The sequence below is a fragment of the Archocentrus centrarchus genome, chromosome 15 (genome assembly GCF_007364275.1).
Source record: "Archocentrus centrarchus isolate MPI-CPG fArcCen1 chromosome 15, fArcCen1, whole genome shotgun sequence".
Classification (NCBI taxonomy): Eukaryota; Metazoa; Chordata; class Actinopteri; order Cichliformes; family Cichlidae; genus Archocentrus; species Archocentrus centrarchus.
The window spans coordinates 6,436,391-6,451,435 of NC_044360.1; the positions used below are offsets into that span (position 1 = coordinate 6,436,391).

The 15,045-nt window shown below is 38.7% G+C and overlaps 1 protein-coding gene across 1 annotated transcript; it reads right to left on the bottom strand.

The window, feature by feature from the left end:
• Positions 1-1,145: 1,145 nt before the first annotated feature.
• Positions 1,146-14,840, bottom strand: lnpk (lunapark, ER junction formation factor). Its single transcript, XM_030747983.1, has 15 exons — positions 14,696-14,840; positions 13,621-13,688; positions 11,340-11,381; positions 11,085-11,135; positions 10,856-10,992; positions 10,554-10,612; positions 9,928-9,968; positions 9,456-9,539; positions 9,308-9,359; positions 9,021-9,137; positions 8,679-8,765; positions 8,298-8,403; positions 7,380-7,450; positions 6,846-7,007; positions 1,146-3,919 (listed from the first exon to the last, which is right to left on the bottom strand). The coding sequence occupies exons 2-15, from the start codon at positions 13,645-13,647 to the stop codon at positions 3,723-3,725; spliced, it is 1,233 nt and encodes a 410-aa protein (XP_030603843.1). The 5' UTR covers positions 13,648-13,688; positions 14,696-14,840; the 3' UTR covers positions 1,146-3,722.
• Between the last annotated feature and the right edge of the window lie 205 nt (positions 14,841-15,045).

A 15,045-nucleotide genomic window follows, 5' to 3' on the forward strand; every position in this document is an offset into this window, starting at 1 on the left:
CAACATACCATTTTGGTTTTTGCCACTTGGTCTTTTATAGCTCTACTATCACAGGAGGTGCTGGTGTTTTTATTTTCTTTCCTTAATTTCCTTGTTTTTCACATAAATATCTCAATATTTAATCTTGATTACCATCTTTAATCTAGTCTTGATTGTGCGCTTATGTCAAGTTACCCTGACAAACTCACTTCTTTCAAAGAAAAAAAACTGTACAGACAAATTCCAAATTAAAAGGGGAAACCAAAACTTTGACCTCTGTGTGTGTATGGCTGAGCCTTGGCCCCTGTGAGATATGCTTGTGGAGGGTTAGGGGTTGACGCTCCCTACCACTTCCTGCTGGTCATTGCTGCCTCCCCTAGGATGTGGTTACTTATTGGTTCCGGGGCACATGGCCACCATTTTGGTGTGGTTACTGATCCGCTCCCTTGGGGGTTGTGCCTGGGTTTTGGGCAGTTCTCGGGTGCCAGGGGACCCGTTCTTGGCTCATGTTGCCTCTGGTTCTCTTGCCCATTGGCCGTGAGGACTCCATCTGGGGCCTTCCTCCTTCTTCTAGGGTGAGCTTGAGGTTGTCATCAAGATGTGTGGCATTGGGTCTTCTGTATTTTTGAAGAGCAGGGGCCTCAATAGCATGTGGAAGAACCATACACAGCCACAACAGCCTCCTCATGCTGGTCACCAGCTTGGTCACACACTGCTGTCAGAGGGCATCCTATTCTTCAGCCAACAATCATCCATTTCATGGGCACTACCCACATCCTCAACTCTGCTGCTCCCCCCACAAATGCATTTTTGTTACAAATGTGGCACCATTTAAGGGGAAATAAACAGGCGTTCCAATGGTATAAGATTTATAGCAAGATGCATTATTATAACAAAAAAAATTTAGTTATACTTTACAATGTCTTAGATGGCTGATATGTGCATTAACAAGCACTTGAACAGATATCTAATGACACAGAGTGTTTTGTGAACCCCAAGAGGGCACAACCTGATTCGGAGTAATTCATAAGTCTACGCAAATCACAATAAATACTTTCTCAGTTCTCTGTAGTGGTGTCTGCCACTGGGCTAAAAACAAATTTAATCAAAGACAGACTGCAACCTTTAAGAATCAACACAATTCACAAAACACCAGTATTGCTTTCTTTTGTTGTTGAAAAACTTTATTAGGCGTGCCAAGCGCACATTTAATGACAAACAGCATTGGCAGAAATCCATTTGATAAATCTAGCAGAGCAAAAACAAAACTACAAATGCAAAAGAAACAGGTATTACACATCAGGGTGTGAGACAACATGTTGAAGATCTGGGAAATTGTTTAAATATTAAACTGACAGCCTCCTATTTCACCAGCATGTAAAAAGACAAAAATGTTTATATTGGAAGCATTCAGCTAACCACGAGTCAGTAAGGTGGTGCAGGTAACATTATTTCCAACTTAGGTAAACAAAGCAGTCTGGTGAAGGGAAATACTTGGACAAAAATCAAAATTTCAAGCAGTACTCAAGGTGTCAAGACAAGAAACTCCAAATTCACAAACTGTTCTCTCCTTAACATTTAATCAAGGCTTAACCAAAAACATTCCTGCCTCTGGATTCTTTGGGCTGTCTCAATCCTTACAGCCAACTTCTGGAAAAAATATTTTGCCCATTTCACCAGAGTGTGTTTCTGGGACCAAACTGGTACATCACAAATGACACAGGCTATTTATATTTGCATAGACACTCACCATTTCTTCTGGTTCCATTTAATAACAGCACAAAGTGCTAGTGCTGACCAAATGAAGCATGAATTCCCATCCCTTCAGCTACAGCTACGACTTAGAATGATGGCACCAGGTACCTACTGTGAACATTGTAAATGAATGCAAGCACACAGACGAAAACCTTTTAAATAGTTCATGACTTAACGTCTACAGAACCTGAATCAAGGCCTATACTTAAATACCTATGAATACAATGGCAATAAAAGGTTAAGTGACTAAAATGTTTAAAACCAGTGCAGCAATGTCTGATCTAGAATTTAAACACTGTATAGCCAAATAAATAAAATAAAACTCAGTGCAAATGAAGTCATGAAATACAGATAAAACAATGCATTTGGCAAATTATAATCCTGGCTAAGTAAAACAATTGGCAATGACCACATACATACAGATAAACTGGCAGTTTTAGCTCAGAGTTGTTTGTTCTTGCTGCTTGCCAAGTACTCAGCAGTTCAGTTTATTCAGCAACATTTTCATTGTTACCGTAGCTCATCAATGCTAATGTTAAAGTCAGGCTATTCTTTGACAGGCAATCTCACAGACTTTAATTAAAAGTAAGAGCTTAGTTCAAATGTAATGTGCTAAAAGATGGCGAGGAAAAGCACAGCGTCAACTTGTTTCTGTCAAGTCAAATTTTCCTGATCTGATGGGCCCGGAGTGCCCGGATAGGACCCACGCAGACACAGGGAAAACATCCAAACCCCACACAGAAAGGCCCCGGCCAGATGGTGGATTCGAACCCAGAACCTTCTTCCTGTGAGTCAACAAGGCAAACCACTGTGCCACCAAAAATTGTTAAAATTTTGGTGAAAAAGTTTGTTTAGTCTCAATTTTCTGTGTTATGCATTTTCCTTTCCTGTTCATTCCTTTGGTAAAGCACACACATCAGGGTAACAGCTGAAGCTAAACATTATTGAAAGCCATTTTCTGCAGCCTTTAAAAAAGTGAGAATGATTTTTTTTTAGTGAACAGACTACAGCTTCTGCAACTGTTTTCATTCTCTTGATGCAATATTGGCTACACTCTGGTTTATTCCTCATTCAGCATTCAGTTTCAGTACTTTTGCTCCAAACAGGCCTAAATGCAACTAACTGCTTGTACCTCATTGTTGACAGTCTGGGACAAGATGCTCAAATAGAATGAAAAGAAAAGAGAAAAAAAAAATCACGGGGATAAAATGCATACATGCATCAGTGTCGGGTAAACATGACTACAACAGAAGGTATCCAAAGAGTTGGATGTTTCTATTATTAGGCTAAAATATTGGGGATTGTGGGATTTAAAAATAGAAGAAAAAGCTACAGCAGCAGCCTGACACCTAACAGCATACTTGTATGCACATACTGTAAACACAACAGATGATGTCCTGATTCACAACAGGTTTATCCTGAGATGGACTTTGTGTCATGTATGTCAGATGCTTGGATAGTGTAGGTAAATCCAAAGTTTTCCATATTGGATCGGGAGTGTTTGTGCTGACCTTTTGCTACAATCATCTGACATTCTCACCCACTTCAGGCAGTAATTTCAAACAGCAGTAATCCTCTTTTAAAAGCATCTGAGGACAAACAAAGTGTGAACCAGCAGTTTAATCTAAAAACATTTTTCCTTATCAAAAGCACACCGCATCCAACTACATTAAGTTAGTCAGTGCACCTATAGAGCAATATGACCAACCACCCAACTACACTACAAAGAAACAGTCTTAAACTTAAAACTACAAGTCTCAGTCTGACACCATCCCAGTCACCACATCAAACTGTAAGACCAAGATGCCTTGGCATCGTTTATGGCAAAACTATTGGACAATTTTACTAATAAATAGAAATAACAGTGGTAGCAGTCCTTGTCCATCAATGTTGCTTTTAACTGCCAATAACCATCCTGGCCAATACCATCACCTTCTGTCTGTACAGAACAATCACATCTCTCTGGACCGTTTCTGGGCTCTTTGAAACTACGATGGCTGAGCTTCTGTCTCACAGAGGCTGCTGTGACTCTGCTCCGATTCCTCCTCTGCCACCTCTTCCTGAACCATTTCTTCTTCCTTCTCCTCCTCCTCCTGCTGCTGCTGTAGATAATCTTGCTCCTCTGATTGGCTCTTGCTCTCTACTTCTTTAGCGATTCCTTCGCCTTCTCCCATCTCTTTTTCATCTGAGGAGAAAACACGCAAGTAAGACATGTATATAACTACGAAGCAAAATGGTAACACAAGGGAAGCACGAGAGAGAAAGGGCAAGCTTTGGGCCAGCGTGAAGAGTTTGCAGTACAACAAATGATTGGTTTCTTGGATCAAGTAATCAAGAAAATTAGCAGCATTCCCGTTGTTAACATTAACATTCCTGTAAGCTTACAAAAGTTGATAATACAAACAGATTTGGAAAGAGCAGGCAATATAAGGAGCTTTACTACCACACCCAGAAATCTTCCTTCTTCCATCAATCAAAACCCCAGGAGGATAACTAAAACAGGAATGTCAATACCAGAGGTTATGGTGTGCAGATACACACCTCAAGAACATAAGGTTGTTACATTTTAAGAATCAATATAATTAATAATGATTAATACAGTGACAGGCATGACTCACTTGAATTCTGGGGGAAAAAAAGGAAATCAAATTATACTGACCATCTAAATTAGTCCATTACACAGACATGTCTAGTAGAGCTAAACTGTGGCAAAAGGAAGACTTTATCTCTGTTTGGACAGGATTTATATTTCAGGGGGAGATGGGCAATAATCACATTACACACCTCACCTTCTGACATAAGTGGAAATGCAGATATTTGAGTCACAGTACAGGTTGTCTGTACAAATGGGGCTTAAATTAAAGGATGAACAAAAGGCACACCAAATAGGAGATACGCTGCACCGTGAATAAAATTGGGTAAAATATGCTAATGGGGCAAAAGAAAACAGCGTTTGGATATTAAATTGAATTGAACTCCCCCTAAAAATATATATACATATATCCCATCCAAATGGGGATTAAATCAGCAGTCAAAAAAAGATACTTTGTGCACAAAATATTTAACACTTTTTAGAAACTGAAATGTATCAGGTGAAAACTCTGATCGCTTTTGGACTTAACAGAGAAAAAAAAATTAAAAACAAATCTCTACATACTGTAGGCATGAAAAAAAATATTACTCAATTAGGAAGATGGTCTAAATATTTTGCACACTCAGTGAACACCAAACCTGGGTCAAATAAGGCAAATCAAAGTCAAGTTATAAATCCAGAAAGTGCCTCACATTTGGTTAAATTTAATGTAACCAATACTTAGTTTGAGTTGTACAGGATCAGCTGTCAGAAGCATACAACTTTCACTTTATTTATTTTTATAGGATAAAATCCATTTATGAACACTATTAGACCCAGGTCTGGTGACATCATCACCATCTGACACCCATCATTGCTTTAGTCTGATTATTGGTAGCAGTCTGGGATTTGCATTTGGCTGCATTCTACAGTGTTATGGATTCTACAGCAAAGGAAAATGGACCCATTTGGTGATAATCAAATCCATCAAATCAGTTCAAATTATGCCAGATTACACAGTGCAGGGAGAGAAGGGCCTGGGGAACCTGGACTCCGCAGAGGTCGAGTTTGAGGGGTCTCTGGTCTCTGCTGGATCGGGAAACTGTGGACCAAATTCCACAGAGCTGGAGCTTTCGCTAGAGGCAAGATCACACTGTTAAACCCACTGGTCAGTGGAAATGTGCTGTGGAACCTTCATGAATGCAGACTTTGACAAACTGTTGACTGAAATACATGCTGAACTGCTGCTATTTTTTTTAAATAATGTTACCACTCTGACTGGTATGTCACATTCCAACACTGTGAAGCTGATACCAAGCCAAGAAATTTTGTTGTTATTGTTTTTCTACAATTAGATTGGCTAAAAGTTGAACTGTGAAGCTCCATGACAATGAGCAACAACGTGGCCACAGGAAACTTTTCTTATCTGACTCATTTGAGCTGCATTGCTTCATTTCAAAATTACAGTTTCTCCCTCTAACAAAGAGGATGGTAACATTTAAAGTTTTGTGGTGTCTTGCCTCATCTGGCTTGTTGCTCAGGAAAAACTTAAAAAGGATAGAAGCTTGGCATCATTAACACTGAGAAAATCAAACAACGGTGCGTTGTGGGGAGGTATTTTACAGAGGTGGTTAGGACATGGAAGAAATAGCAAAGATGCTCAGGAGAATGTAAGTGTAAGACTGCATATGAGGTCCCATTTATGCCAAAAATATTGGCATCATGTTTGACTGTACTGTTAGGAATGTGTCGTTCTTCCTGCCATTTGACTACTGCAGTCAAGTGTCAAAGATGTTGAGTGTATATGAATAATTTCCCTCTAGGAAAGATGAAATATCTCCTGTCCCTACCTTTGCTAAAAAGTTATATAAGGTCTTACTCAGTTGGACTGTGAGTGTCTATTAAAATTTAAAATGGATAATACTCTGTCACTAACTTTGTTCCGTTCTTCTTACTCCTCTTTGCTCTGCAGGGGGCATAAAGCCTTCACCACTTGATGCCATCTTCGTTATAAATGGTGTGTTCACTGTGTTTGTTTCTGGAGCAATTTGCTTTTTACATGGTAGGGGTGCTAAACCTATACACAAAACCCTCCTCCTCCAGCCGAGGTTACACTCTACAAAAGAACTCCTTGGAATTTGAAGTCAGGATCACAAATTAGAATTCACTGTCAACTGTCAAACAACATGCAACAAATCCAACCAACAACCTCAGCATCTGATTGTCAAAATCATTTCATCACTGCTGACTACAGTTCAAAGTGATTCACACCCGAACATACTTTTGGCATAAATGGAACCTCAAAATTGCGTAACCAGATTCTTAGATTCAAATATGAACCAATTTTCTTAATTATTATTTTATCAAATCCTGACTTCAAAAATCAAACAATGACTGTTCCTCTAAGCAGACAGTTTTAGGATTGGTCCTAACAACATCTAGCATTTGCTTGATTAGAGTTCAACACGTGTTCACATTCACCCCTGAGGCAAAAATGACACCTGTATTGCGTGCGTTTGTGTGATGAGCTTCCCAGTACCTCCAGAAGGTGGCGTGCTCTCCTCTGTGTCTGTCCCAGAACGCTCAGGTGAACGCGATTCTGCTCGCAGCCTCTTCTCAAAGCTGAACTCTGGAAGACGGGGAGCCTGAGGGCGAGTCTTCCTGGCTGGATTCATAACGTAGCAATACGCACAACGAAATGCTAAAGGAAGGGGGCGGAGAGAGAGGGAGGAGGAGGAGAGACAGAGTGTGAAAGACTAATAAAAAGAAATAACACAAAGATTGCTTAAGTTTTGTATTACACAGGTTCCAACAGTACATTCACATGTGCACAAGTGTCCTGGTTTTCATCATGTTTTTGGACTGTCCCATTATATGCAGCAGATGGTTACAGAACCCTGAAACCTTACTTAGCATGGGAACACTTTAGCAGGAATCTGAGCTTTCAGCGAGCTGTTGGGAAGTCAAGATGCAGTTTTGTTTTGTTTTTTTAATCTCAAAACTCCCCCCACAATCGCTTCCTTCTTAACTGAAAAAGCCCTTCAAAAATCCAATTATGTGTTTCTGAACTTACCTAGATATTCAAACTCTTCTTTCAGAGCCATGCCATTATGAGAAAAACACTGCTGGCAGATCAGTGCATATCTACAGGAAACAAGAAGGTACAGAGAAATATAGAGGGAAATGATGAGCAGTGCATTCCAGGAGTTATTTAGTAACAATTAAACCTGTGCCTTATATTTTTCAGTGATTTTCATAATTTCCCATAGTTTTTTTTTATCCCACCAGATGACATTTAATAACTATAAGAGACATATGTGGTAAACACATATAGCTGCAGCTGAACACTAAACAACAGTGAATGCATGAGTAAGATCCTGTACATCCTGCTAACAATGTGATGATTGAATTCTGAAGGAAATATGAAAGGAAAAAAAAAATCATATTTGCTGGGCTTCACTGTGATCACTGAAGCGTCAAATTCTATGAAACAAATGGATCTTGGTTAAATCCTCATATTTACATTCTAAACAACATGCTGACAGTGTCTGCATGTATTGTGCTGCTGATCTTGTGCTAGATTTTAATGTTCCATTTCCAACTTTTGCAATTTGACACATTATGGATTTTTATGAATAAATTCCTATATTTAAGCAGGTTTTGTTGGTTAGGAGATAATTATGTTTTACACATTTACCACACATATATACAGATAAAAGCAGAGCTTAGCTTTTCAGCCTAGCACCTGCCAGTGTGGGGTGGATACATGTGTAATTTTTTTTTTGTTATGGAGTTAATTTTCATACAGATCATTCAGGTACAACCTGCAGAGCTTGAACAATAAAGTAATGTTACCTTTACCACCAGTCATTTTAATACTAAGGGAAGAACTGTTCTTCCCTTAGTAGCAGCACAACCTTGTAGAGACTGCTACATCAGTTTGGTATAAGCTAATTCTGCAAAGGTCTGTTCATCCCAAAAGGATCTTCACCTGTTCTGTGGTCCGTCCCCTACCAAGTACTCAATGACTCTGTCCACAGCTCCCCTGTCTTTGGGCAAGATGGGTCTAGCTAATGGAGGACCTGGAGGGTGCATACCTGCAAATAAGTCCACACATGAAGATTAATGCAGACAAATTGTAATTATATGCATAATATTGATGGTTTAATATAAATTAAATTCTGGCTTTAATAAAAACAGTTTGCAGTCTTTTGGCCAGCCCCATACACTTATACACTGCCTAAATTACTACCTTGAAACATTTCTGCAGGTTAACCTCAAAGGTAAATTGAGGCTAATGCAGATGGGTTTTTTTGTCATGCAAAAATACATGAATTCAAGCCGAGATGCACTGAAAGGCATCACAACTCACCTGGCATCGGGGAGGAAGGGGTCCTAGGTATTGCCCCCTGGAGGACGGAGGCAGACAGAGCAGATCTCTCTGGTGGTCCTCCTGGAGCTGAGAGAAGAACATATTCTGTTGGAAAGGCAACACAAGAGCTAGACACAAACTAGCATCTAAGAGAACTAAGTCACAGGCAACTGCAGCACTGTGCCTATGGCCTCTACCTTCATATAGATTCTGATGCTGAATATTCCTTTTAGAGGCATTTCAACTGACAAACTGTAGTAAGCTATGTGGGCATGGCATGAGATCTCAGGAATACTATAGGATACATTATTATACTTAAAGCATCTCATTTTGTCTCCTTACCCACGGGTGTGCCTGCTGGTCCCAGTAGGGGCCGTGCTCCAGCTGGAGGAGTCATGACCATTGCAGGCGGGGTGCCCATTGGCATGGGTCTCATTGCCACCCCCCTCTGCCGAATCTCTGCAGAGGGTAAAGAAATTCATTACCTCATTTGTTCTCTTCCAGAGGCATGAATATGATTTGTGTATCCTATCACAGAAATCACTTTTTGGAGCTCTACACTTTCACATCCCGGATCAGAACCTTTCCAAATAAAATTAAGAAGCATTCTGTACAGATAGAAGCGGTACCTTGTCCCGGCCTGGGAGTTATCTGAGAACGCACTGGAGTTGCCTCCAGTTCCTGCAGCAAAACAAACGGGAGCAACGTGAAACAAAACAAAACAAAAAAACAATACAAGAATCAACAGATAAGATGAAAATCAAGTGAAAAACTCACAGCTTTCTTCTTAGCTTCAGGATCAAAGCGTTCCAGGATGAGCTTGGCATTTTTGTAGGTTTCTGTCTCCATCACCTCCTCAAGCTGGAAGGACAAAAGAGGGAAACCTAAGTTACAAGATCCAGACTTGGATAAGAGAACAATAGATAAGGAATAAAAAAAGGCCCAGAATGATTTTCTTCTTGTGCTATAAAAATCTAGACGGTGTGATGATAAATTACATACAGAATATAAAAGAATTGACCCACACAGCTGTTTTCTAAGCTTGTTGCAGGCGCCATAAAGTGACAGAATATAAAACCAGAGAGGGTCCTGAGAACGAGTGGAAATTCAGATCTGACAAGCCATTGCAATCATGACAAGAAACACAACACAACTAAGTGGGAAATCTTACAATTTTTCAGCCACACTGCCACAACTCATACTGACAAGAATAATACAAAAGAATTACAGAGAAGGATTCAATACTTACAATCTTTTTTTTGGCAGCCTTTAAATCTTCAAGTTTTTCACCTAAAAAAAAAAAAAAGGAGCGTAAATAACTTCAGTCAACTGAACATGTTCAGTGAGCTCCTTTTCATCAACCTGTGCTCTGAAAATACAACACACTCTGAACTGCTGTATACTCCAGATGTGATTAAGCTAATATCTTAAAATATCTTAGCTACGAGATGTTGAAATAGCTCAAGAAATAAAGAGGGTAGAACAGTGATCAAATTATGCCATTTTGTACTTTCAGCTCAGCAGTATGTAGGATTTGTAAAGGCAGGAAGTGGTAAGAAAACAATTCTGTAAGCATGGACAATCACCCATCACTCATCAAGCCATTTTTCAGTCCACTGCTCAACTATGAGTGGCATAACTGTGGAAGGCTTTAAGGTAACTGCAGATTTTTATCATACTTTTTACCTTACTCACTCAATGCACCTATTTCCTGTTTATTTTTTTTCCTCTTTATTGTAATGTTTGGCATTGTCTGTTTTGAAGCTACAGTTTCCTGATCCAAGGCCATATTACCTTATGGGAGGCAACCTCTGCCTTAACAAAAGCCTGAAAATAATATGTGCAGTTTCAGCTTAACAGACAAAGATTGCTTACTGTTTCTTTCAGTGCGTTTGGAGAAGAGGAAAATCAATAACTTTCTGATGAACCACACGCTGGTGAAGAGCCAGAGAGAAATGCCGAGAGAGAAGAAAATTATTTTCACTAACTTCAGATTCAAACGATGCAAACACTTTTCTCTGCTCAAAGCTTATCACATTCGTGGAAAATAATAAAACCTACTATGAAAATTCTATTTTACTTTGACACATCAAAAAGTAACTGTAGCAAATAAAAACAGCACATCTATACACTGGACAAAGTTGTGAATGATTGTGAAAAGCAACGCTGGCACTCACAGCACAGGGTATATGAAGAAAGGTAGGCCCATGGCTACTCTCTGCAACCAATGCTCGGGGAGGTAGAGACAGTAGACGACCAGAGAGGTCAACAGGTAAAGGACAGATGAGTAAAGAAGCAACCGGCCAATCCATAGCTGCAGACAGATACATACAAACATATCAATGAGGAAAAGAACGGACAGTTCAAGAATACAACTACAGATCTTTAATGTTTTGCTGACATTACCTTTTGCAGGCGCTGGTTTTTGGCTCTAAACTCTTCCAGCTCTTTAATCTCCTACAAGAGAAAGATGGGGGTTAAAGGCTATGTATGCACTGAAAGAAAAACTTACTACTAAGGCATTTACTTGGGTTTAAAGTGTTTTCCAGCACCATATTAGTTACTGTTTCCAGATGGTACACCAAATTATATTTTAATAAACTTAAAACACTGATAAAATACCCTGAAAAAAATCAGGTAAAAAGTATATATAGTCAGTACCTTGTCCAGGTTCTCCAGCTGCTCAACTGTTGTTGGCTTTGTCTGGATTGAGGACAAAGATCAGAAAAATCTCCATTAGCTTTATCTGCCAACCAACAACTTCAGATGTTGGTTGACTAAATTGGCTGATTTGTCAGTAAACACTGAACTCCTGTGATTTATCAAGAGTTCAGGTCCTGAGGGGTCTGCTGCAGAGTGAGATTAGATGAGGTCAGTGTGCTTTTTTGAGCTTGAAATTATCTGCGTCACAAACGTGGCTCTCTTTTTACCTGGCTACCAGGTTATGTTCAGCATTTTGTTTTAAAATTGCCTGGAAGCACTGTTAATTTGTATATATTTAAAAAAAGAAAGAAAGAAATCATTCTGCCACCTATGCATGTGATCATATTTTTATTCGTTTATTGTTAAAGAACTCGACAAGCACCACATTTTCACTGATTCTTTTATTTACAGCATGTTTTAAGTGTAATATATGAGACAGATTCTCTGCTGGGGGAATACAATTTATATGCGCAAGCTGTCAAACTACACCTTACTGACCTAAGGAATGAAGCCCAGCTTTAAAGTTACAGCAGTGCAAACTGTGCATTACCATCAACAGTTGATGATGCAGAAATTGTATAAATATTTTTGTTATAGATTCTAACCTTTAGCTAAATCTCTTTTGCACTGCTGGAAATGCAACTACTAGATCACAGATTAGAAAATTGACATTTGCAGGCTATTTACTGCCAAGAATACCTGTTCAATCAATAAAATTAATTTCACTTTGATCTGCTGACAAACTCAAGTGGTTTCCACATCTCCTTTATTAGGCTGTCGGAAATAACCCTTTAATGTTCAAATGTACCCAGTTTAAAGCTTCAAAGCTGTAACGAGCAGCCATCATGTTAGAAATGAACCATTAATTCCCTGTATGATTTGCAACAGTGTTGCATTTTACTGTTATGTTTTATGATCTTTATACATTTTTATCAGAGATTTATCATCATTCTCTGCTAACCTCTCTGACTGGAGTATGTGGTACTCGTTGGGATGATTTTTGTGTAGAAGTGTCATGTGATGCATGAAACATCACTTTTTATGAGAGAGTGCACAAAGCCTGAAGCAGAAAGCCTGGCTAAACAGAAAAAGTTGATAATGACCATTGTGATATCCGTTACCTCTCACTGGGGTTTTAGGTTCTGTCAAGCAAAGAAAGCCTGGCTATGCTAAATGTCTTTCATAGTATGCTCTTCTGTTTCACTAAATAAATTGCAAATGTGAAAAAAATAGTAAATGTGATGTTTGATTTCACATTTCTGAGTGAGAACAAAGACCAGTCACTTCACTATTGCACAGTCTCTCATTGTGCCTACTTGCCTCTCTTTTTCTTCCCCTTTGACTTGCCTAGCATGTCTAAAAATAGCATATCATCTAGCTTGTGTGCCAAGCTCAGTCTGTTCATAGTTATCATACCCAAACTGTCTCACAGTAGTTATACAATGCAAAACTTTATTGTAAATCAGTATTCAGAATCAATATTTTACTTTATTATTCAAGGCATGTGGAGAATAAAAATAAATACATATTTAGAAATAAGTCACTTAAGTTGTTTTGGATGTATTTAGGAAAAGCACAGTAGAGGCTGACAACAAGCCACATGAAACTGTGCGTGTATGACTAGTGAGAAGCTTTTTAAACCTGATTTTCAGGCAAATTTGAGAAGCTTTTTTTTATTTGACTGGCAATTCTACAAATGAGGCTCTAACATCTCAGTGACGACCGGAATGAATGTTATTGGGCACTCTCCCCATTTACTAAGCTTCAAAATAACCACTCAGATTTTATCCGAGATGGCTGCCAAGTCATGAGACTTGCTTCTAGGAGGATTTTGATGGAGTACATCAGAATTCAATGAATTTAAAAAAATTTTAAGGTCAAACACCAAATAAAAACCAGAATGCTTTTTCAGAAACCTGATTAAAAAAAAAAAAAAAAAAAAAAAGAAACCTGATTACCCATATAGGCCAACCTTAATGATTTCAGTTTGTTTGCTTTGCAACATATTTTAAGATTTTTTTTAAAACTGCATGACTTAGACCCCACATTACACAATATTTAACACCCTTAAAACATGAAAAACAGCCTTTTAAATGCCAGCCCCTCAAATTTGTATCATTACCAAGAAAATTTCTAGTTGTGTTTTTATCCAGCATCCTGCTTTTATTTTTGAAATATTAATTTTCTCTGTTTCACTTTCTTGTATTCAACCATGATGTATTTTCTGTCATTCACTTACCTTCCATCGAGATATCAGGGCCCCCATTTTTTAAATTACACAAGTCTCACTTTGATCTCTTTGGCTTGCTATGAAACAGAAAAACAACTCATAAACAAAGCACACAATCTTTGCTGCAACAATTACATTTTTTTTTTAAATGTTAAACACCACATTTGAGCCTGACCTAGACATTTATACATTGTCATAACAGGATTTAGTTTACTGCCTACATATTCACACACAACTACTCTACTCTTGTTACAATGGATTTAGTGCCATAATCTTTCTCTGTGGCTCCTTATACATGTGACCAACATGGGGCTGCACAGCACACAAAACGTATCTCACTGCACTGGCTGAATACCATTTGTGACATTTTCACTTCAACTTTCAGTATCTCTTTGGTTAAAAAGGAATATGCAACAGGGGGTTGAAGTCCTTCCTCTTCACTTTTAATTGGCTATGCCCTATCATAGCCTGGGTCTAAGTGTAATATCACTGCTGTCATTCCAGCTACAAATATTCATGAAAATGGGGAACTAGTAAGAAAATAGTTCATTGCTTTAAATGCCACAGCATATACGATGGGTGCTATCATCTACTTAGGAACAGTGTGTCGTTTTCAAGCAACATGTATGGAGCTATAACTGTCCTGTATTATCATTGAATGCTAAAAGTTCCTGGGTGGGCACAAGACATGATGTTGGAGAGCTAACTCACTTAACTCGAGCCCACCGACTTAAAGACATTCCCTATTAGCAACAACAGTAATATCATTTAACGTATTCCTGCTAACGTAAATTACTTGTAGCCAGTGTTAGCTGCTCATTTTACACTGCTGCTAGCCAACAACAGTAACGTTAAATAATCATAAGAAAGGAGGCCCTTAGAAGGCTAAGCTTTAGCATGACCACTACTTTTGTTGGGCATAAAACGACCTCAGATCCTGAGAGTATATTACCTGATGTAGTAAGCTAGCTTCTGTAATAACAACATACATATTGGTGCAGACATAAGCAGCGGGCACGCTGTGATAATATATTCATTTTATGAGATCTTTTGAAATTAATACGGAGATGCAATAAAAACTTACATTTATACGAGGTTTAGGCGTTTCTGTTCGCCGCCCATGCAGTCAAGTTAACGCAGAAACAACCGCATTTTGTCTGCTAATGCTACTGAAACTGACATTTCAACAGCCAACCAGAAAGAGAGACGTCGAGACGTAACGGACATGTGTGACGTAGCCCCGCGGCTAAGGTTGACGTTTTTCCCAGAGTTCTTTGCGGTGTAGTCTTTTTCGTTTAATTTCGTAAAAAAAAAAAAAAAAATTATGTATTGTTATTACACAATCATAAAAACTGAATGCAAAAAAAAGGGAAAAGAATAACAGAACCTAGGAGGAAAAGAAGAGAAGAGCGGTACACAAGTATTCAAAATTAA